We start from the raw sequence: 24,231 nt of genomic DNA on the forward strand, positions 1-24,231 counted from the left end.
TATATAGCCAAAAATGGTGAATTTTGACTTCAACAAAATGCTGTTTATTATACTTCAACAAAAACTTTGTGCTCTTTACTAGATAATATATTAAAGAGGTACTTATAAAAAAATATGATCCGAGTTTAAAAGAAATAATAAATATAGAGGAAATTATGTATTTCAACTTCAACAAAAATGCATAATATATTTAAACATGTATTCCTTTCTTTATTAATTTTTCCAGAAATACCTGCTGTCAAGAGATTTTGATTCGATACATACACTCAAGCTGTTTGTTGGAAAGAGTAACAGAGGAGCTTCAGTTTTCTGCCTTGATTACATCGAAATAGAAGCATCTTTAGCCTAATCTGCCCAGCTCCATAAGCAAATGGCAATTCGAGTGACAACAAAATGTCACCAAAATATTCGACATTGATACCTATTTCCGAGCTGAAAGGTCATTCACAAACTGTCATCTCACTGAGTTTGTGGCTCTTAATGTTGAGATGGAGCTCAAAAACCACTACAATGAGGTAAGATTTGAGTTGTTGTGATAACAACATTATTTCACACCTCCTCTTTTACCTATGTTGATGATAATATTCCTTGTTTTTTGTTTTGTGCGAGATTATGGATTTGATAGACGGTCTATTCGTCAACATGTTCAACCAAGTGAACAAGAGCTGTGCAAACCAACTTGAAGCTCTCACTGAGCAATTCCCATTTGAACCTCTAAAGGTAATCTTGGTGGCACCAAAACTGATTCTTATAGTTGGCACTAAACTTGTACTGATAGTTGGCTTTCCTTTGAGCAAGAGATTTGAATGCTTCATGTGTGACTCTTATCATTTTCTGTTTTCATTTTTGCTTATTTGAATGAACCATTAATTGTTAGCTTTTAATTTATTTGAGAGTATTCTGGTGAGAAGGTTAAATATCATTCAACGTGTTTAACAACTGAACATGAGAAGAAAAAAAATTTGCCAAACTGGTTTGGGAATAGTAAATTTCATTTTTACTATTAATTTGTTTTGATTATCATTATTCTTCTGGTTGCTGGTGTAAACTTTGAAAAGTGGATTAGTAAATTAGAACTTACGATTTGGAGATATTTGAGAAGAGGCCATAGTTTAGAATGGTTTTGGCACAATGCAATATTTTTAAGATGAAAATATGATACTCAATTCAATTTATTTTTTATTATCCATATAATGAAATAAAATTATAAATTTGAAATTTAATTAAAAATAAAAATATTTATTTCATTTTTTTCAGAAACGGGTTAACTCTTTAAAACACTTCAAATTTAAATTTTTATAACTTAAGTATTGAATTGATTCAAAACTTGTAAAAATCTAGCATTAGTAAATCTTATATAATAAAATAGAGAAGAGAGCCATCACAAACAAAATTTGAGAAGCTGACATGTGGCACCTAAGAATTTGACATTTGTTATTCATCTTTTTTTTAAAAAAAAAATTCTCCTTACTTAAAAGTTAATAGTTTTATATTAAACCACACATATTAAAAATTGAGTTTCATTGAATTATTTGATATATACAACTAATATAAATATTTATTATATTTTACCTACATAATAAAAAAAATAAAATCCATGAAAATAGTTTATTTTATAGAGATTGCTTTTGACCTCACTTAAATCACACATATGTTAATATAGTTTAATTGAACCACTCAACATCCATAATTAAAATAAAATAATTATACAATAATATTTTAACTACATAATGAAAAGATAAAGAAGCAAACAAATTTAGGAAATGACAATTTTCAATTAGGCACACTTTTCATATTTTAAATATAAAATATTGGATTTGTGTGATTAGTCACATGAAAAATATTTACTGCTATTAATACAATAAAACCACAAATGAAAGCAATTTAATGCTATTAATGCATACCAAAACCATAAAGAATAAATAAATATTGGAATGTAATTTTGTAATATATTCTACAAAACAATAAGCTAAGTGAAAAACAATCAATGCTATTAACTTTGTAAAATTTTAAACAAAATCAGTTTCTAAATAAGATTTAGTTTCTTCATGTGATATTATTGTTGATACACTATCAACAATTAAAATGAACTTCAATCTAAGTAATGATAATATGATATCATTTTTCAATCATTAGTGTTAAATCACATAATTAGTTTCACTTATTATTAAGTAATTCTTATTATGATCTCAGTTTTTTAATATATGATATAGAATTATATGTATCATTTCATAAATTCTCTATGTAGAAGGAAATTTTACAATATTTTGATTTTCAAGAGAACAACATCATCACCGATTGTGAAAGAAACACTACTGTAATCTATATCTTACCCAATAATTTCTGTAAAATGTTTTTTTATTTATTTATTCACTTAACCATTATCCAACATACACTATCAAAATATCTCATGATATGTAGAGATAAATCGAAGGGAGGTTTGGGATTTCGGGATTTGGATACTTTTAATGATGCATTGTTGGCTAAACAGTATTGGCCTTTAATACAGTTTCCGAATTCGTTGTTTGCTCAAGTGTTTAGAGGTTGATATTTCAAAAACACACATCCTTTGATGGCTAAGAAACCTTATTCTCCCTCATTTGGGTGGAGAAGTATTTTTTTCTACTAAGAAATTAATGGAAAGAGGTGCCCACTGGACGGTTGGGTCTGGGTACAATATTTCGGTTTGGCATGATCCTTGGATTTCTGATCATCATCATCTTCCTGCTAATGGTAGAGGACGACATTTACACCCAAATCTAATGTTAAATCATTTGATTAATCCACAGACTAAAGAGTGGCATTTACCTATTCTCCAGGAGTTTATGGATCCGGAGGATATTCATGTTATTAAGAGTTTGCCTATCAGTAAAATCTTTAAGCCAGATCGGTTGGTGTGGCATTATACAAATTTCGGCCGATGTTCAGTTAAATCGGGTTATAAGGTAGCTCAAGCCATGACGGCCAAAATCGAATATGGTCCTAACTTTAATGTTTTGAAGGCTCAGGCTTGGAAGCTTCCGGTATCACCTAAAATCAGATATTTTTTCTGGCAGATTGCGTCTGGTTCCCTTCCGGTGATGGGGAGATTAACTTATTAATTGTGACACGATATGTAAGAGATGTGAACTAGCGATTGAGTCTATTAAGCACGCTTTCTTTGAGTGTCCCCATTCCCGTCAAATATGGGATTTGATCTTTGTTGGATTACCCACGAACAAATTTCCATTTGATTCGGTGTATTCAAATCTGGATTTTATTTATGGCAAAGAGTTAGTCCCTATGGCTTTAGGAGCTACCCATCTTTCGATACCGTGGATTGTTTGGTTCATTTAGAAGGATAGAAATAAGAAGGTTTTCCAAGAGATACTTTCTCAGCCTTTAGATATCATTAATCAGGCTCTAAGTGAACAATTGTTGTGGGAGGAAGCCCAAGTCGGCTTAAGGGTTTGTCTGGTTTTATCAAACCTTTGCATACTTCTGACCCGATTACTCGTTGTCAAGTTGATGGTTTGTGGAAATCTACAGAACCAAATTCAGGATTGGGATGGTGGTGTGGTGTTGGTATGGATCAGACTTTAGTCATGGATGCAAGATGCCAGCGTCGAAGTTCGTCCCCACTCCATTCGGAGCTAGAGGCCTTACTATGGGCTATGGAGTGTATTCTTTCCAGCGATATTGATTATCAGAGCTTCAAAACGGATTCTGCAGAGCTTGTTGCAATGGTGCAAAATCCGGAGGAGTGGTCGGCCTTCTCTATGCTCCTAGATGAGTTCCACGCCCTTTGCGCTTCCTTGCCTTCTTTTACTCTTTCCAAGATCCCACGGAAGTCCAGTGGGAATGCGGATTGTTTAGCTCGTTCCTCTAGAAAGTTATTGTCAGACACCATTTTTTGTAAACAACTTTCCTCCGGTTTGGGCAACCAACTTAGGAGTTTTATTTTAAATATTTTTAGGTTGAAAAAAAAAAATATATATATATATATATCTCATGATTTTAAATTATCTTAAGGATTCAATCTACAATATAGTTAAAATTACATGTTATAAATACATGATACACTATCTCAATTGTGTTCATTTTTATATTTTTAATTTCAAACTTGGGATTAATAGGCTATTTTTTAATATCAATATAGAACTATCGTTACTATCGTATGTTTCAATTACAACATAATTTCAGACCCGACGAGTACAAGCTAGCCAAACCCATTTTAGTAGCTTATATAATACTCTATCTGTTTCATTTTACATGATATTTAAGGTTTTGGAACTCCAATTAAAAAAACACAAAACATTCATTTAATTTATCTCTTTTATATCAAAATATCATTACTTAAACTGAATTCAACCAATAAGAAAATATGATGTAAATTATAATTGGTTAAACAAAATGTAAGACATTTAGTTTGTTCATAGAAAGTTGAAAACATCACTTATTATGAAACAAATTTTTTCCTAAAACATCACTTATATTGAAACAAAGAGAGTAACATTGAGTTGGTAGATTCTAATATTTTCTTTTTCGTTTTACTCTCTTTTTATCTTACTATTAATTGGCTAAAATATTTTTTGTAGCATGTGGACCCATTATATACTGAACCGGCTCTGGATAATAACTTTTAAGTGCTTCGCTCCATACGAACTCATAAAATATATAACTTAATTCTAAGTATTTTAATAAATATTAGTTTAATTGGATTAATAAAATACGTAAAAATAAAACATTTATTTAACAATTATAAATTCATAAAAATTTATTAAAAATGTATCAAAATTTATTTTTTTTAAACTACTCATACTGTAAAGTAAAATTACTTACATAACTACTTTTCATTCACTAAATATACAATTCTATTTAAAGAAGTGTTCCCTTTAACACTATCAACTATCAAGGCATTCTCAATATACAAATATTTGGTTAGAAATAAAAAGTTATCTTCTATATTGCCTGCAAAATTGTGCAATTACAAGTGTTTAATCTTAGATAATATATAAACTAACTACTTTTAACAACAAATGTTTGTAATATGAAATATAATATAATCAATTCATATCTTTTAGTATATAATTAGTTCTAGACTGTTGCATATTTGCAATATTAATTTTAAACTGAGCGTGAGATATGTACCTAGTGTACAATAAAAATGTAACGCGCGTGTCCAGGAATAAAATGGAAAGAAGCGATCAATATATGTAAAATTAGGAAATTGACCTGTTTAGTTTAAGTTCACCTGGTTTAGGGTCAGTTTTGGGACGCCTCTTCTCTCTTTGGTCGTGGCTGTTATTCATTGATGTGGTTGAGAGAAAGAAAGAGAGAGAGAATGAGAGAGAATGAGAGAATCTTGGTGTGGTGTGAAGGAAATTTAAGTAGGAAGCAAAATCATCAAGGTTTGAGAGAAAAAGGATTCGACATATAAAATGGTATCCAAAAGTAATGATTTTTGCTAGATTTGTACCTAAGTCGTTATCCTAGATTCTCCTATTAACATAAATGAATTTTCGTTTAAACTCCGTGAGTTATTCACAGTTTTTTGGGACACATTTCTTCAAACTCTAGTTGGGACCAATAGGTGTTGTAACTGCAATCGTTGTCTCGTATATTACCTGATCCGTACGAGATTTTCTGGGAAGTTTTGTGACGTCTAGGAATAGCGTTCCACCAAAGGGATTTGATAACTCACGGTTGGTTTTTGGTTTAGAGTTTCTTCTTTGAGAGTGTAGTTTCTGTTATTTCTGTCAGTTTTGCTTCAAGGTCGTTTTGGTTGTATGACTTGTTGTAGGGTGTTGCTGGGCTGTTGTAGACGCAAGGAGAGTATCTCCTGGTTGTATTTGTTGATCAAATCACTTTGTTAAGGTGAGTGTGTGACCATAATCTAGAATTCAAGCATGTCACCTTAGCTTTGAGATCAAAACTAAAAGAACAACTCTTCTTTTATTAGCTTTAGGAAAATCACTCAAAAACTAAAGCAATCAGTCTTAAAACTCTCTTAAGGTTTTGTCACATTTTTAGGCCAGTTAAAAAAAAATCAATGAAATCACAATTAAGTATGAGTTTTGGGGGTTGAACTTGTGACATCTTCGACTCTCCTTTACTGCTTATCCCACTAGGCTACGAACTTTCTGCAAAATAGGGCCGATTATAGACCTATATAATTTGTGGCCACAAGCTGATGAAACATCAGCTTGTGTCTTAGGCCGGCTATGCGAAAACCTTATTTATATAATCACCAATCATATTCCTATTAGAAAAACCTTTGTTTAGATAACTCCTAAACAAGCTTGATTCTTATCTCTTTTGACAAAACCACAACTTGTTTAGGTATAGGATGACTTCTAACTTAAGCTTATCCAACACATGAGCTTATCTTTTCAATTGAGATTATGTGACTTGTTTTTGTGATTATGTGTAGGTGTGATGAATGTGATTTTATTGGTTAGTTTGGTTATGTTTTTCATATGATTTGCTATCTCAATATGCTTGTGTGTATAGCTCGTAGATGGGAGGATCCTCTCACTGGGTATTTCTGTTAATAGTCACACATCTCATTGTGTTTGTGGTGAAGATAATGTGTAGCGTGGAATCATAACGATTAGAAGAATAATGATCTAGGGTCTCTGTATTATTGGTTATGTTATTTATGTTGGAATCTGGTTTAGAAATATATTAAGTTGATGATTTTTATTGGTTATAGTTAATATAATATTTATATTAAATTGTAGTTGGTTTAGTTTGTATTATACTGTGCATGTTATTATAATTAAATATTATAAAATATTTAATTATATTATTTTTTTCTTAGAAAAATAGGTTGGATTTTCCTTTTGTAAAAATTTTCCCATCAGTTTGGACTATCAATCCTGGAGAAAAATTTAATGTTTAGTTGAAAAAAAAAGATGGGTTGGATTGTTTGAAAAGAACTGTCGACGAATCTAGCGCTAGTGCTCTTTTATTTCCAATCTTCAATTGAAGTGTTAATGATCATTACTAGTATTACACTATTACTTAGTAAATGATGATATTATAATTCTCTTCTCGACAAGTTAGGCGTGGCAAATGCGGACACTTTCATTAATGTGACACCACAGACTGTTCTGGTTGTGTTCTCACTTATTGTCTCACAAAGTCAAAGTGGAATAGTCAAGTCTTCTCTCGGTCAACTCTCTCTTCTTTGTCCTTAAAACGAAAACCCATCTGAGATTACCTGAGAGAACTCTCCGGCGACCTAAAAATGGAAACTTCCCGGTTTACCCTTCCTCTTCTCCTAGTCTCCCTCTCCTTCTTCCTCTCTCTCTCTGCCCAAATGACCGGAGACTTTAAATGCAGCGGCTCAACCTCCACGTGTATGTCTCTCGTTGGTTACTCAAGCAAGAACGCAACAACGTTGCGCAATATTCAAACCCTTTTCGCCGTCAAGAACCTCCGTTCGATCCTCGGAGCTAACAATCTCCCACTCGACACCGCACCTGACCGGCGCGTGAACCCGAATCAAGTCGTGCGTATCCCAATCCATTGCTCTTGCTCCAACGGAACAGGTGTATCGAACAGAGACATCGAATACACCATCAAGAAAGACGACACGCTTTACCTCGTCGCAACTGAGGTGTTCGGAGGTCTGGTTACGTACCAGAAGATCGCTGATATGAACAAAATCCCCGACCCAAGTAAAATTGATGTTGGTCAAAAGTTTTGGATCCCTTTACCCTGTAGCTGCGATAAGTTGAAAGATGAAGATGTTGTCCACTACGCACATGTGGTCAAAGAAGGGAGCTCCCTCGGTGAGATCGCTGCTCAGTTTGGAACGGACAACACGACGCTGGCTCAGCTCAATGGAATCTCCAGCAACACTCAGCTTCTTGCTAACTATCCACTGAACGTCCCTCTCAAAGGTTTAAAATTTTTTAGATCTTTTGGATTTGAAAGTTTGTGACTTTAGGAGTTTTATTGATCATGTCTTAATGGGTTCGAATTTGGTGATAGTTTAGGTGAAAGAAACGATTTTTTTTTTTTGTGACAAGTCTGTGACTTTAGCAGATGATGATTGGATGAGAAAGAAAGTTATGAACTTTGTACTTTATTTTGCAGCTTGTAGCTCTTCTGTGCGGAACGACTCGTTAGATGCTCCTCTGCTTCTGTCTAACAACTCATACGCCTTCACTGCAAACACTTGCATCAAGTGTTCCTGTGATGCTTCAAAGAATTGGACGTAAGTGATGGATATAATCTTGGAGTTGTCTTTGTCCCATATGATAAAAAATTGTGTGTTAGATTCTGATGGTTTTGGTTTTGTCTTTTGTTATCAGTTTAAGCTGTGAACCATCATCTCAGGTTAAGCCTTCGAATTCGACATGGGCAACTTGCCCGCCTTCACGGTGCGAAGGAGCTGAGGGTTTGTTTCTAGGCAACACGACTACTACGTCGACTAGCAGCTCTTGCGGACCTCGTACTTGCGCCTATGCTGGTTACTCCAAACAGACCATCTTCACCGTACTTACCCCAACTTGTCCAGGTTTGTTTGATCCAAAATTTCTTTCAGATTTGGTTATTGCATAGTGGCGATTAATGACTTAATAACATGTTTACTCGCTGATGAACAGATTCTGCTAGTCCTGGTAGTGGTAACTATGCGTCAACGTTCAGCCCAAGGTTCAATTTCGTAATGGTGTTGATTCAGTGTGCGCTGCTTTGTCTCTATCTTCTCTAGTAATGTTTTGTTGTTATATTAATTATGAGTGTGAATCTAAGTACAGTTTGGATTGAAATAAAGACATTGTTTCACTTGAAGCATCACGTCCTTGTACCATTATAAAGTTGCAAACACTTCAGCTCTTGACACATGTGTGGATACCAACTAGAAAATAATAAAACATTGATATGAAGTTAACCGTAATTTTTCATTATTCAAAAAGTACTGCTCTGAGGCAGTTTGCACATTGCGCTTTGCATATTACATGAACACAAAAAGAAAGGAAAAAAAAAACGCAACTTTTTAACGAAAACCATGTTATTTTTTCTTGAAATTTGAAATCCCAATTCGACTTATCTCGAAAGAATGTGGAACACTAGAAGTATTTTCCAGTAAGTGTCAATCATACCGACGTGTGATGATTACTTAGGGGGGAAAGTTGAAAATTGTCAAGTCAATCCAAATTGGCAATAACCGCGTTAACGACCTCTTGGGTAGTACTGTTTCCGCCTAGATCTTCAGTCCGGCATTTTCCTTCAGAGATAACACGCTTCACAGCGGTTTCAAGCCTGTCAGCAAAAGAAGGGAACTGAAGGTGTCTAAGCATCATGGCTGATGAGAGTAGCAAAGCCACAGGGTTTGCATTCTTTTGCTCTTCCGTTGTGTCCTTCCCTACGTTTCCTGCTGATGCACCTTGCTCAAAGACTGCATACTCCGCCCCAACATTTCCTATAGAAGCACTTCAGAGCATAAGTAAGAGAATCTACTTCTCAATTGTGATTTTAGTGCAGACTATTATTACCTCCAGGCATGACTCCAGTGCCTCCAGCAATACCAGCAGCAGTGTTTGCAACTAGATTACCATAAAGATTGGGCGTTACCTGCAAAGCAGATTCATGTAAAATAAGAGAGGATTTGAGAAACAGATACAATCGTAAATTCTGAAACACTTACCATGACATCGAATTGCTCTGGCCTTGCTACAAGTTGCATACAACAGTTATCAACAATGATTTCGTTGTAGGCTATACTTGGATACTTCTTAGCAACCTCTTGACAAGATTCCAAGAACAAACCATCAGCCAGTTTCATGATGTTGGCCTTGTGCACTGCCGTAACTTTCTTCCTATTGTTCAAGTAAGCATACTCAAACGCATACTTTGCAATACGCTCCGAACAAAACTTTGTGATCACCTAGCATAACATCAGCATCAGAGACATCTTTAAATAAAGACAACTTCAATACCTGGTTCTATGCATCTAAACTCAATTCTAAACATTGATTAAAATCAAATTCACAATTGTAACCAAAAAAGGTGAGAAAATGTCAACCTTAAGGCTCTCAACAACACCAGGAACGACCTCATGTTCAAGCCCTGCATATTCACCTTCAGTGTTCTCTCTAATCACAACAATGTCAACGTTCTCATGACGAGAAGCTAAACCAGGCAAATTGAAACAGTTGACCAAAGACGCGAAGAGATCAAGCTCCTTCCTCAAACTAACATTGAGAGAGCTCACACCACCACCTACAGGTGTTGGAGTCTTAAGCCCACCTTTCAAACAAACTTTGTTCTTCTTAATCGAATCAAGTAATCCTTCAGGTAAGCTCTTCATATCTCCGTGTACTTCGAACGGTTCGAAGTAAACCGGAGCGTGCATCGCTTCCATCACTTGTTCAACCGCGTTTGTAACCAACGGACCAACTCCATCTCCGGGGATTAAAGTCACCGGTCTTGGTTTCCCGTCGCCGGGTCTGGGCATGTAAGTCACGGATCGGGTTTGAATTCTAGAACCGGTGCTGATGCTACGAAGATTCTTCAGTAGAGAAAACGTTTGACGCGACATCTTCTTCTGCAAAAATATTGATCGGAAACAGATTCTTCTGAAGATGATCGAGAGACAACGAAGAAGAAGAAGAAGAAGAAGAAGTAAAAGCGTTTACTTTTTTTTTTGTCTATAACTTCTTTAATTTACATAATAGCCCTAATATTTTACCCATTATTACATTTTGGACGATATAAAATCAATTTTGAAGATTATGTTTGTATTATTTACAAAATAGCCCTCAAATTATTAATCTTACACGTTTTGGTCTGTATTTAATTTAATACTTGCTTATAAGACCAATTTGGAAAAATTGAATTTTTTTTCAGTTCTGTAGTTCCATGGAACAGTCAGCTACACTTGTGAAAGCTTTGTTGAAGAACACGAACAATCCGAGATTGGCATGGAGTATCTTCAAGAGAGTGTTCTCTTCTCCTTCAGACGATAGCCATGTGATCTCTTTATCAGCGGCTCCTACGATCGCTCGTATCCTCGTTCGAGCTCAAATGCACGACGAAATCGAAGACCTTCACAATCTTATTATACTCTCTTCGTCGTCAGTCCAAAATACGAAGCTTTCTTCATCTCTTCTCTCCGTTGTCTCGATCTTCGCGAAATCGAGTTACATTGATAAGGCGTTTCCGCAGTTTCAATTAATACGGTCGCGGTTTCCTGAGAACAAACCTGGGATTTATTTGTATAATGTGTTGTTTGAAAGTTGTATAAAGGAAAGACGTGTGGAGTTCGTTTCGTGGTTGTATAAAGATATGGTTTTGTGTGGGGTTGCTCCACAGACTTATACGTTTAATCTGTTGATCCGTGCTTTGTGTGATTCAAGTTGTGTGGATGCTGCTCGGGAGTTGTTCGACGAAATGCCTGAGAAAGGTTGTAAACCAAATGAGTTTACTTTTGGGATTTTGGTTCGTGGGTATTGTAAAGCTGGTTTGCCTGATAAAGGACTAGAGTTGTTGAATTCGATGGGGAGTTTTGGGGTTTTGCCTAATAAAGTTGTGTATAATACCATCGTTTCGAGCTTCTGTAGGGAAGGTAGGAACGATGATTCCGAGAAGCTGGTGGAGAAGATGCGAGAGGAAGGTTTGGTTCCTGATATTGTGACTTTCAACTCTAGGATATCAGCGCTGTGTAAAGAAGGAAAGGTTTTGGATGCGTCTAGAATTTTCAGTGATATGGAGCTAGATGAGTATCTTGGTCTTCCTCGTCCCAATAGTATAACATATAACTTGATGCTGAAAGGATTTTGTAAGGTAGGGTTGCTGGAGGATGCCAAGACCCTCTTTGAGTCGATTAGAGAGAATGATGATCTCACTAGTTTGCAGAGTTACAATATTTGGCTGCAGGGTTTGGTCAGGCATGGGAAGTTTATAGAGGCTGAAACTGTCCTAAAGCAAATGGTTGATAAGGGAATAGGGCCAAGTATTTTCTCTTACAATATCTTGATAGATGGATTGTGCAAATTGGGCATGCTATCCGATGCAAAAACTGTAGTTGGTGTGATGAAAAGAAATGGTGTTTCCCCAGATGCTGTAACATATGGCTGCCTTCTACATGGTTATTGCAGTGTTGGGAAAGTCGACGCAGCTAAAAGCTTGTTGCAGGAGATGATGAGGAATAATTGCCTACCAAATGCTTACACTTGCAATATTTTGCTCCATAAACTTTGGAAGATGGGGAGAATATCTGAAGCAGAAGAGTTGCTGCGAAAGATGAATGAAAAAGGTTATGGACTAGATACTGTCACCTGCAACATTATCATTGATGGACTCTGTGACAGCGGGGAATTAGATAAAGCTGTTGAGATAGTTAAGGGATTGCGGGTGCATGGAAGTGCTGCTCTTGGTAACCTAGGCAACTCATATATTGGACTGGTGGATGATAGCTTGATCGAGAACAATTGTTTGCCTGACCTGATCACGTATTCAACTTTACTTAATGGTTTGTGCAAAGCAGGGAGGTTCGGTGAAGCAAAAAACTTGTTTGCTGAGATGATAGGAGAGAAACTGCAACCGGACTCTGTCGCATACAACATTTTCATCCATCATTTCTGCAAACAGGGGAAAATATCATCTGCATTTCGCGTTCTTAAAGACATGGAGAAGAAAGGTTGTCATAAGAGCCTGGAGACTTATAACTCTCTGATCCTGGGCTTAGGCATAAAAAATCAGATATTTGAAATTCATGGACTGATGGATGAGATGAAAGAAAAGGGCATTTCACCTAATATCTGCACCTACAATACTGCAATCAAGTATCTCTGTGAGGGAGGAAAAGTTGAAGATGCAACTAACCTTTTAGATGAAATGATGCAAAAGAACGTAGCCCCAAATGTATTTTCCTTCAAATATTTAATTGAAGCGTTCTGTAAGGTCCCTGATTTTGACATGGCCCACGAAGTCTTTGAGACTGCTGTAAGCATCTGTGGACAAAAGGAAGCCCTTTACAGTTTGATTTTTAATGAGTTGCTAGCTGCAGGGCAACTCTTAAAGGCTACAGAATTGCTTGAAACTGTTTTAGATAGAGGTTTTGAGTTGGGGACTTTTCTTTACAAATATCTTATTGAGAGCTTATGTAAGAAGGATGAACTAGAAGTAGCTAGTGGAATTTTGCATAGGATGATAGACAAAGGATATGGGTTTGACCCTGCAGCATTGATGCCTGTGATAGATGGGTTAGGTAAGATGGGAAACAAAAAAGAAGCAGATAATTTTGCTGAGAAGATGATGGAAATGGCTTCATTTAGTGAAGTAGCAAACAAAGTCGATCCAAATGCATGGGATTTACACCAGAAAAAGCATAATAGGCATGGTGGAAACAACTGGCAGAATATATTACACAGGTATGGATGACACTTTCTCCCTCTGGTTTGCCATCTTTTATTGTTTCTCCTGTTATAGGCGCCATTTCATTAGGTATCCTGAGATACTTTTACTGGAACTTTCATAGTTTTTTGCTTTTTCCTTTGAAGTTCTGGTTCTTTTTAGGAAGAAAAAGTTTCCTAGATTTGGAGAAAACATTCGTGTATATTATTAGGCAGTAGACTCATTGGTTTTCAGTGAGTTCACATTCAGAGACTCGTTTCAAATGTCTTTTCGGAAACCTAATGAATTTGTTCTCTATCAATTGCTATATTGCAGAGATGATGGTAGTGGCATTGCACTAAAATCTCTGTCAAGGGTTAAAAAAGGTTGGGGCCAAGGGGATATATCAAGCTTTCAGCCTCAGAGAGTTGACTACCTAGACTACTGGGAGGATGATGGTTAAAGGATATTGCATGACTCTGTTTTCTTTCTTATGGGAAAGTTCAGCTGGCGGTCAAGCACGTTTTTGAGGTGCAGCTCATTAAGGATGACAGGTAAAGGTATGAAACTAGGACTGGAAATAAACCAACAAACAGGACGAGGGAATAATAAAGAAAACTATTGCTGTAAGTTCAGGTCTCCTAGTAACAGCCTTCTGATGTAGAGACGTCTAATATTTTCAACGACAAATATATTTCTCTTTTGAATTAATAATCAGGAATGGGCTTACAGCATTAACTTTCATTCTGCTTCTTTAGACAGTAGTATGTAAGTTTGCAATCAAATTTGCATCGAGTGGCATACTCTTTTCATCATTGTCTCCATGCTCATCTCTAATATGTTAGCCTTATTATAGTAGCTTGTGATGTACAGTTTGAGATATCTCTAACGAAGCTAAATAAAAACCTGTGGTAAAAGTATCACGGATAATGTTTATGAATCCATTCTCTTTTGGATTCGGACATTCACTTTCTTTTTTCCTGTCTTTGCAGCTAAGCTGGTAGAAGCAGACTGGATGACATGGTTGGGCACAGATATGCTTATAAGAACGACGTTCCCAAGGGTTTTCAAAGAAAACATGACTTCTGGGTGTGTGCATTTGAAGTCAGCGAAACATATGATTCTGGCGAGCAAACATAAGCCGGCAAGACCAAGGTGGTGGAGAAAATAGGGAAAAGTGCCGCCTGCTTTAATAATGAATTTGAAGCCTACTTTGAATTTTGGGTCGGAGGGACACATTCTACATTATTGGAGAAAAGAAAATGTAAGCTACTACTCTTTGTGCTACTTGTCTGCACATTTTCTGGTTTGGGAACAATAGGAGTTCGTTGTGATACAAAGCGACTAAGTTTGTTACACAAACTGTTAGCTGCTTTATTGGAAATAGGTTTCTTGTTAACCATAGGCATACCAGATCAGTTTTATTTGAAGTGTTTAATATCATAATCAATATAATGAAACGGATACTAGTATTCTGGCACATACGTTTCATGTTCCTTGTACATCAATGCAATCATGGATTAGATAGTATCTGATAAGATTGAAGGTAAGAACTCTTCTCTCTTATCTCTTCTCAAATCCACAATACAATCTCAAACCCTAATTGATAAGCTTGGAGTTACAGTTCTCCAATCTCATCACCTAAGAACAGAGCACATAAGCTCTAACAACACAATTGATCAGGCAGGATCCTCTTCACAATCCTACACTATTCTTATTTATACTCTAAACTTCACACATGCTTCTCTTTACTCTTCACATGTGCCTCTCTTATCAATACTCCCCCCTTTCAAAACAGCTTGTCCTCAAGCTGTGATCAAGCTGTGATGTAACAATTGTAGACTGCAGTAGAGAATAGAATCGTTGATGCACTGGTAGAGCTGCTCCCGAGAAACGGATCCACTGCACTAACGTGACTTATGTAAGTTGCACTGCTGTCTTTAGAGATGTGTTGTATTTGAACTTAAACCACCAGTCCTTGCAAAACTTTCTCTTCCCTAAATCTGGAAAACATATATGTAGACCACCCAAGCAAAGCACACAAACAACCTTCATCCTAGTATCTCCAAACCTTTGAATCTGTTCCAATGCCCTTTGAATGTTAAAACCATGCTCCATCTTCATGTAGATAAGCTGTTGCAGAGTTGTTGGGATGATTGGCAGAGCTAACAACATAGATGCAGAAGTTTCAGGTTGAATTACTTTCCCAATCTGAGACCACCACACAACATTATATCGTTTGATTAGGGACTTGAGTACAATCAATCCATGCTCTCTGTTCTGTCTCCTGCCATAGTAGAGCTGCTGAACACATATTGATCTTCCGCACCATAGCTTCACCGTGAAGTTGCAGGTCATCCATAGTTGCAAGCTAAACTTTTGCAGCTTTTTTCTTTCAAACACAACGATGAAAATCTCCAAAATCTGGCCTTTGAACCTAAATCTCCAAAATTTTGAGAAGTCCATAACAACAAATTGGAATCGCTGAAGCAACATTGACAAATAGCAACTATGTTTTCTACATTGGATCAGCCAACAAGCATGCTTAATATGTTCAAACTTGATTTTTCCTCTGTGATTGGACTGGTTCTGCTTCATTAATATCTTCTCTCCTCGTAAACCCTTGTTAATATATTTGAATGTCCAGAACTTGGAACATTTTCTCTGCTGTTGCATTTGCAGCTCATGACTATCACACAAAGTACACTGCTTATGCAAGCCGTCTCTTGTCCCTTTCGCATCTGCAACTATATCTAGAAACAATAGTTGTTCTGGTGCTGAATTTGTGCCTCCAAACTGTTCTTGAACTTGAACATCCATGACTTAGGAAACTTGCTCATCTTCTTATGTTGCAGTAAGTTGTACCCTCTAAGAAACATTTGATCGAACACTTGGTAGCCATAAGGGTCCATCTCACTACCATACACAATCTGCAACTGAGCTGCAACATTTCCACCAAAGAACAAGCTCAAATCCGTGTTTTTTAACATCACATCAACTTCTTGACTCTTTGGTGATTCTTCAGTAAAGATCCATGCTACTTCATTAAGAGCTTCAAAGATTGGATTCTCAACATGTTTTTCCCCAAGTTTTCTATTTGCCAAAGCTGAATCCATTCCAGAAAATCCTAACTGATGAACACTACGGCTAGGTTCCAAAGTAGAGATTGATACCTGAAGATGTGAAAGCTCTACAAGCTGATGAGATACTTGTGGAATCGATTCCAGTTGATTACTCTCTCTATTATGGATTGCTTTCTTCTTCTCATGGTTCACGTTCTTGACCACATTGTCTAGATTGACTAACACAGAACTGGCGTCCACTTCTGTTAGATCATCGTTTTGCAATTTCTCAGAATCATAATCGATGAACCGAGGGCTAATCAATGTCACGCCTGTGTTCATGTTACAATTCCAGTTTAACGCGTCATGCGATTGCGTTACGTCTGATGGTTGCGACGTGATCTTCCCCAAACACAAATCCACTTCTTTCTTCGATTCTTTCTTCTGCTCCAAGATTTCAATCTGTTTCTCTTCTCTAAGCTCCTGAAAGAGTCTGATTCTTTCATCTCTGTCACCAAACCGCAACACCAAGGCTAACTCCATCATTCCCCAACTGTCAAAATATCCCCATACTCGTGTTCGCCGTTGAAACCACAAGAGAGCTTCACCTTCGAGAAGACTTTGCGCAAGATTAAGCTTCTCATCTGCCGTGAAATCCTCCTGAACAAAGAAATCCTCTAGCCATGAAATCCATGGTCGCAATTCACCAACAACACCATCGAAGATGGGAAATCCCTCAAGACACATTGCAATCAAAATCTTGCTTGAAAACCTAACTTTCTTCAGCGTTTGATTCGATCCGTGTTCACAAGCGCACCATTTGATAAGATTGAAGGTAAGAACTCTTCTCTCTTATCTCTTCTCAAATCCACAATACAATCTCAAACCCTAATTGATAAGCTTGGAGTTACAGTTCTCCAATCTCATCACCTAAGAACAGAGCACATAAGCTCTAACAACACAATTGATCACGCAGGATCCTCTTCACAATCCTACACTATTCTTATTTATACTCTAAACTTCACACATGCTTCTCTTTACTCTTCACATGTGCCTCTCACATGCTCTCTTATCAGTATCCTGTAATTAGACATGCGTTTCTTTAGAAGAGATGAATATCCACGCATTAAAGAAGCCCGAAAGTGTGATGTTCGTGTGTTATGACTTATGAACCAATTCTTTGCTAGAGATATTAAGAAAGATATGAATGCTTAGCTCCCTCTATGGAGATATTTGGCATTCTTAATGGTCTGGGAAGAGAGTATGATCCTATTGCAGCGGTGATACAAAGCTCATTGACCAAACTCCCTGCTCCAACATTCAACAATGTCATCACCAAAGTTCAGGGATTTGATAGCAAGCTCCAGTCATATGACGCTACAAACTTAGTCAATCCTCATCTTGCCTTCAACATAGAGAAGACAAACCCATGTGATCCCCAGTTTGCACCAAGTCAGAGAGGTCGTGGTTGCTTTGGTCAAAACAAAGGAAGAAAGGCTACTCCTCATGAGGTCAAGGGTTCACTCAACATCTCAATTACCAAATGAAGATGATAAATGTAGTTAAACAACCATATTTGTGGTTTATAAGAAAAATAAAATAATAATGCTTAGTGAAATACATAAATAAGAAATTAGAACTTACCAAAAAAAAAAAAAAAAAAAATTAGAAAATATTTTGACCTTGAAAAAAAATTAAGAAAAAAGGTTAAAAAAATGTTTTGGTCAAAAACGAAAATAGAGAATTATTTACATTATCACCATCCTCTTTTTGTAGTCATATCTTTTTTCTCCTTTTTTCTGATTCATGTTTCCTTCACATAGATTTCTTCTTTCCTTTTCTCCCCACGATCCATCTCTCTCTCCAACCTTTTCTCTTTTTCTTCTTAGTCAATGGAGAAGCTAGAAGCTTATTGGTCCAAATCTTATAATTATTTCGTTTTTAATAAGAGATGAGCTGAAGGAATTGACAAAATCGAGAAGACCAAGAAAAATGTCGAATGCAAAAGTCGAAATAAAAACATAACGTAAGTTTGATGTCTTTAGTTAAACAAAATCACATTTGCTAGATATTAAGAAATCCGAATGAAATGATATATGTGATCGCTATATAAGTACATAACATAAATAAAAAGACAACTGAAACAAAATCAACTTTTAAGATCACCAATAAAATGGTACTTTTTAGAAGGTTGGATGAGCCTTCATTTCCCTTTAAGTAACTGATTTGCAAAGAGCAAAACATTATCTTTTCTGACAGGATCATGATTCTTTGTTTTCTACAATAACTATAATAAAAAAAAAAAAAAAAAGTAAAGTTAGTAAATAATTATAAATTCACAATTCTTATAACTATATTGATACATACTCTTTTGTTGGCTAGGATCATCTCGAATGTCTCACCAGAGTTTTGCGGATATTGGCTTCTATGTATCTTTACCTTACCTGAATGAACCAAACAGTTTTTTAAGGTTTAAAGTCACATAGGTAAGCAACTATTTTCGTTTACACAACTTTTGGTTGTGCTTAAATGAAATGGATATATATAGAGGACATATAAGATTAGGTTTAGCTGTCATACATTTTCGAATAATCTTTGTGAGCAAGCAAAATTTTTTATTTGAATCAATTATGATTGACTAGAATTAGAAAACTTAATAAATTCTTCCTATTAACGGAAAACACACTTTTCAAACAAACATTAGTTTTGTAAGTATTTACATCTTAATGCCATTGAAGTTTAGACAAATAATTTATTAAAGAGAGGGTTAAAATCATCATTTATTAGTTTTTCTATTCGGATAAACATGCAGATCTTATTTACCCATTAATCTGACCTGATTTCAGTTTCTAATCTCAGATGTTCACTATTTTTTTGACAATACATCGCAATCGTTCATTGACTAAACCTAAAAAAAAAAACTTTTTTCCTTCGCCTCTGCTCTCTCTCTCGCCGCCTCTCCCAAATGGATTTAATTTTTTTTTTTTTTGTCGACAAAGTCGAAAAGATAAGAGGAAGAGAAGAAGGGAAAGAATTTCCATTATGCTAAGGTTTTAGTTTCTTTTCTCTTTTAATTAAGTTTATATTTTAAGTATATGTTTGATGATTAAAACAAGTTTAATTGGAATATTGTTTGTGAATCTTGATGTGTAGTGGTTTTAGATTCTTCTCTGGTCATCAACATGATTTTGAGATGATAAACTCAATCTCATAAATCGTCGATGACTCAACCTCAAAAATCTGTCTAATTCATCTCTCCGATCAAAAGTAAGCTCAGATATCAATTGTTTTCTTTCTGATCTGAATTGATTTGTGTAAGACGCTCTTCTGGTGGGTTCTCTGGTTCTCAGACACACTTTAAAAATTTTGATATTTTCAAAAACAATTATATAGTTTTTGAAAATTTTAATTTTTTGGATAATTTTAACTAACTAAATAAAAAAATATTCAACGGAAAACTCTGGTATTCCGTCTAAATATCTTACCCAATCTCTTTTAGTAAACATTATCTAATGAGTAATTATTTAAAATAGAACAAACATAAGACAAAAAATTATGATGGATACGGGACGAGACGAGACTGGATGAGACGAGATAAGATGAGATGAGAGGGGATGGGTTAGGACGTGAGGGAATGAGACGGGACGGGACGTGTTTCCCATTCTAAAGTAAACACGACTAGGTTTAATTTTTTAAAATTTCCATGAAAATAGCGCACTTGTGCTATAGCACCCAGATTAATATATTTCTTAATCATTTTACGAATTTAAAATTTATATGAAAATATTTTGTCTCGTACTATAGCACGGGTTACTACCTAGTAATAATTAAAGTGATTATGAAATTAGTTACAAAAATCAATGAAAATAAGATACTCTTACATATGACTATATGATGTGAATCGGAATATGCTATTGATTAAGTTTTTTTTTGCGAATATTGGTTTTAAGAGGGAAAAATTTGGGTTTTAGATTTTAGGAACTTTAATAATCTATACTAATAAAAAGTAGGAGCTATAAGCTCCTAAGGCCGTCTACATAGGATTTTAAACAAGCAATAGAAATTTGACATATCACTTATTAACATTTTATACAATTTCCAGAATTTTCTATATTAAGAATTATTTTAAAAAACCTATCATGATTTGACATATCATTCATTAACATTTTTTAAATTTACAGAATTTTTTAGAAAAAGAAAAATTTTAAATTTATGGAAATCAAAGAACTAAGCACAATATCCCACATCGGCTAAAACTTATTTTAATTTATTTGATCAAATTAAAACTTTAAACAGTTTCAAAAAAATATTATAATATTTAAAAATTTTAAAAAATTTAAATATTATAAATATTGAAACTTTTAAAAGTTCTTAGCTTTTAAAAAGTTTTTAAATATTATAAGTTTTAAATTTTAAAAGTCTAAAATATTATAAATATTGAAAATTTTTAAAAGGTTCAAATTTTATATTTCGAAACCCTTTTAAAAGTTTAAAATATTATAAATTTGATGTAAAACATAAATTATCTTATTTATCTACATTTGTGGTTTTATCTCTTATGAGCTGTAAAACATATTTTGTATATAATTTTATAGATGAGTTGATATTCTTTCATTAATTTTTTATTTTTGGGTCTAAGGAAGAAGGATTGACATCGCAAGACCTTAATTTGATGTTTGAGTCAAATTTTGAGGTTTAAATAAGAAAGATGGCCGACAAACACACATGTTTTATTAGCTATACATAAGCATGACCAGGGTTACGATTGTCATGGTGAAGGTTTATTAACCATCGGTTATGGTTGGAAATTTTTGTAACCTTAACCAGAACCATTTAACAAACGGTTAAACGGCTACGTTTAAATACAGTTACGGTTCAAGCGGTTACTGTTATATACGGTTACGGTTATTTGATAATATGATACGGTTGATATTATTTGATGATATAATATAATTGATATTATTTATTTATAATTAATATGTTCTTATAGTGTACTCATATTTCTATATATCATATGATTCATATTAAATAAATAATTATTAGTATATTTTATTATGTTTTTAAAATATTATAAACCAAGTAAGGATTTTGGTTTGAGAAGTTTCTAAACGCGTGGATCTAAAACAAAATAAATATATGGATAAAATTGTCAATAATTGGGTACATGTGTTGACTATGCTGGTAATCATGAATTTCACAAATTTTATGAGAAAAGAAATGCTTTTGTTCTTGGAGTTTGATGGGTTAACAAGTTGTGTGGTAGTCTAAAAAAGGTTTTTCAGTGGAAGAATGTGAAGAAGTTGAGAGGAAGAAGAAGAAAAAGAATATAACGAAGAACCAAACGGTAAAAGTTATGATGACAATTAACACAAAATTTGACAATGAAAATGACAAGAAAGAATATGAAAAATAAGAAAACATTGAATAAAAAAACACGAAAACATAGGTGGTAGCGATCAATTAAATATGAAAACGAGTTAAATTCATGATTATAAAATTGTTTCGTTTTTCTGGTGGTCAAAGAAAATGGTTTAGGATATGTGAGGTCATCAGTTTGATTTGCCTCGCCTAGACGTCAAGTTAAATTTATGATTTTTTTATCAGATTTGATTTTATAACACAACTGATTTTTATATTTTAAAAAATTGTGTATCTGAAATTTAATTTTTTTTACTTAGTACTAATTTTAATTTTTTATGAGATAATATTTTATTACCCTAATCAATCATATATAATTTTTATCAAAATATATCACGCGTTCAAAGCCTAGTTGTTAAATAATTATGGAGATTTTTGAGTTCTTTTTTTTTTTTGACAAAATCGGTTGTGTCAATTATTGCAAAGTTATAGATATTTTGGAGATTTTATTGTAATAAAACTTTAATGGGTAGAGTTTTTTTTTTGGAGAATCAAAATGTTGAGATATATTATCGATATTTTATTTTAATAAATATAATGATTTTGGTCAATTTTAGTAACTGGGGGGTTTTGTGCAATTTTAAGGGATTAAGATTGTAAATAATTTTTTTAATAACTATAACTAAAATGGCAAAACACCAAATGTACTTCAAAAATGTTAATAGAAGTTAATAATAATAAAAAAAATTTCTGCATATATTATGATTTGATAATTTTAAAACAAACATTTATTACTCAATTAATATAAAAAGTGTGTGTTCAACATACATATATAGTAAATTAACCGTATATAGTAAATTATAATATTTTAAGAAGTTTATAATTCACAACTGATATATTGAAACTTAATAAAAAGTTAAAAATTATGAATATTCAAACATATTAAATAATAAAATAATACAAACGAGTTATATTACATGAAGGATTATATGACATGACAAGATCAAATTGATAATAATAAAAAAAATATATCATTGATACGATACTTCAATACGGGTTAAATTCTCAGTTTACTATTTTAATAACACCAATATAATATTTGTCGAATCAAATGGATTTAATTAAGATTGTATTATTCAAAATTGTTGTGCGGTATACCATGGATTATATACTAAATGATTAAAATTAACAAAAGAGTACATTACCAAAATTAATATTAAAATAGTATATTGTCAAAAAAAAATCATCTGGTAGTATAATGCAGCAGATCATAATCTAATTATCAGTAATTAGTAAAATATTTTAGTGGGGATATTTTAGTGTATCCGTCAAAAAAATTACTCCAAATTTACCGTTCGGTTTGGAAATTTCCACGATTTGCATCAATTAGTGCACTGATATGCTCAAATTAAACCCTAGAGCTACTCTCTCAAATTAAGAGGTCACTGTAATATTTAGGGGTCGAATTCCACAAGGACTCAAGACTACACAATAAATTATAGAGTTTTATGATTACGCTAAACAAAATAATTTGAATTAAAATAAACAATGCAAAATATTAAATAAAAACTGTGTAAATTCAGATGATTAAAAAGCTAGGCCTAGGGAATTTCTTAGGAAATTATGGAATATCAAATCAATAAATTAATTAGGATTCAAGCAATTAAAAATCAGATCTAAAACTCTAAACTCTTCTGTAAAATAAATCAGTTCTCACTGCAAATATTATCTAAATTTAAAACCAGAAAATCCAAATCTCTTTGTAAAATTCTAGGTTAAAAATCAGCTTTAAAAACAGGTTTAGATAAGTTCACAAAATTACTAAATAAAATCTCTTTGCAGAAAGTAATTTTGCTAATCAAAAGGTTTTATCAGGAAAATCAATTATATTCTCATATCAATTTATTTTCCTAGGTTATTAATTCTAGATGGCCAATCAAGGATTAATATGAAGAACAACCTATGATGAAAATCTAAAAAGATAAAGAATCCTAAATGAACAGATCTAATAAATCATAAAATTCTTGTGAAAAACCCTGAACCTAACAAGCAAACTACTTAGACATGTTCAATGAAACACAAATCATCATTCTGAATAATAAACAATTGAAGTTAAAAGAGTAAAGAGGGAGTTTATGAATTCTTCTCTCAAAGCAGTTCAGATCTCTCTCTCCCAACAGCTCTCAAAATCTCACAGGGTTGCAGAAAATAAAACTTGCTAGAATAAAACTTAAGGGTTTCTAAAACCTAAAAATACTATTTATATGTCCAAAAACACGTCAGGGACTTGTGTTGCAATTATGGAAAACTTCGAGTAATTTTGTAAAACTTCCAAAACTTGGCTTCTCTCGTAGACAAAACAGGGTGTCGATCGACACCATCACTCTGAATCGAATCCAACTTCTCTTCCTTGATGAATTGCTCCAAAATCTCTCTAATTGCTCTATTTTGCTTATTTCATGTCAAAATCCTATAAAACCTG

At 34.0% G+C, this 24,231-nt stretch overlaps 5 protein-coding genes and 1 long non-coding RNA gene across 10 annotated transcripts; 4 read left to right on the forward strand and 2 right to left on the reverse strand.

Moving 5' to 3' along the window:
• The first annotated feature begins 2,636 nt into the window (after window positions 1-2,636).
• On the forward strand, window positions 2,637-6,440 carry LOC147920870 (uncharacterized). Its single transcript, XM_087501270.1, has 3 exons — window positions 2,637-3,066; window positions 3,529-3,871; window positions 6,413-6,440. Exons 1-3 carry the CDS (start codon window positions 2,637-2,639, stop codon window positions 6,438-6,440), a joined length of 801 nt encoding a protein of 266 aa, XP_087357396.1.
• Window positions 6,441-6,860: 420 nt separating this feature from the next.
• Window positions 6,861-8,784, forward strand: LOC104767015 (lysM domain-containing GPI-anchored protein 2). The gene is made up of 4 exons (XM_010491025.3): window positions 6,861-7,889; window positions 8,086-8,206; window positions 8,304-8,509; window positions 8,598-8,784. Exons 1-4 carry the CDS (start codon window positions 7,232-7,234, stop codon window positions 8,702-8,704), a joined length of 1,092 nt encoding a protein of 363 aa, XP_010489327.1. The 5' UTR covers window positions 6,861-7,231; the 3' UTR covers window positions 8,705-8,784.
• A 91-nt stretch (window positions 8,785-8,875) lies between these two features.
• LOC104767016 (isocitrate dehydrogenase [NAD] regulatory subunit 2, mitochondrial) lies at window positions 8,876-10,692 on the reverse strand. Of its 2 annotated transcripts, none has more exons than XM_010491026.3 (4): window positions 10,019-10,692; window positions 9,641-9,880; window positions 9,489-9,567; window positions 8,876-9,415 (listed from the first exon to the last, which is right to left on the reverse strand). In XM_010491026.3, exons 1-4 carry the CDS (start codon window positions 10,532-10,534, stop codon window positions 9,141-9,143), a joined length of 1,110 nt encoding a protein of 369 aa, XP_010489328.1. In that variant the 5' UTR covers window positions 10,535-10,692; the 3' UTR covers window positions 8,876-9,140. The 2 variants fall into 2 exon arrangements, with proteins under 2 accessions (XP_010489328.1, XP_010489329.1); XM_010491027.3 differs by having other exon boundaries at window positions 9,641-9,868; window positions 10,019-10,661.
• A 127-nt stretch (window positions 10,693-10,819) lies between these two features.
• LOC104767017 (pentatricopeptide repeat-containing protein At2g17140) lies at window positions 10,820-14,811 on the forward strand. 3 transcript variants are annotated; one of them, XM_010491029.3, is made up of 3 exons: window positions 10,820-13,367; window positions 13,666-13,955; window positions 14,322-14,811. In XM_010491029.3, the coding sequence occupies exons 1-2, from the start codon at window positions 10,855-10,857 to the stop codon at window positions 13,790-13,792; spliced, it is 2,640 nt and encodes an 879-aa protein (XP_010489331.1). In that variant the 5' UTR covers window positions 10,820-10,854; the 3' UTR covers window positions 13,793-13,955; window positions 14,322-14,811. The 3 variants fall into 3 exon arrangements, with proteins under 3 accessions (XP_010489331.1, XP_010489332.1, XP_010489330.1); XM_010491030.3 differs by having other exon boundaries at window positions 13,666-13,883; XM_010491028.3 differs by having other exon boundaries at window positions 10,832-13,367; window positions 13,666-13,889.
• On the reverse strand, window positions 14,749-17,138 carry LOC147920871 (uncharacterized). The gene has a single exon (XM_087503219.1). It carries the CDS (start codon window positions 17,136-17,138, stop codon window positions 16,083-16,085), a length of 1,056 nt encoding a protein of 351 aa, XP_087359345.1. The 3' UTR covers window positions 14,749-16,082.
• A 2,047-nt stretch (window positions 17,139-19,185) lies between these two features.
• LOC147920872 (uncharacterized) lies at window positions 19,186-21,438 on the forward strand. 2 transcript variants are annotated; one of them, XR_015590588.1, is made up of 3 exons: window positions 19,292-19,441; window positions 19,545-19,658; window positions 21,031-21,438. It is a non-coding gene; the product is annotated as an uncharacterized LOC147920872 (long non-coding RNA). The 2 variants fall into 2 exon arrangements; XR_015590587.1 differs by lacking the exon at window positions 21,031-21,438 and having other exon boundaries at window positions 19,186-19,441; window positions 19,545-19,843.
• Window positions 21,439-24,231: the final 2,793 nt, after the last annotated feature.

Source organism: Camelina sativa, chromosome 19 (genome assembly GCF_030686135.1).
Source record: "Camelina sativa cultivar CO46 ecotype springtype chromosome 19, ASM3068613v1".
In the NCBI taxonomy this organism is placed as follows: Eukaryota; Viridiplantae; Streptophyta; class Magnoliopsida; order Brassicales; family Brassicaceae; genus Camelina; species Camelina sativa.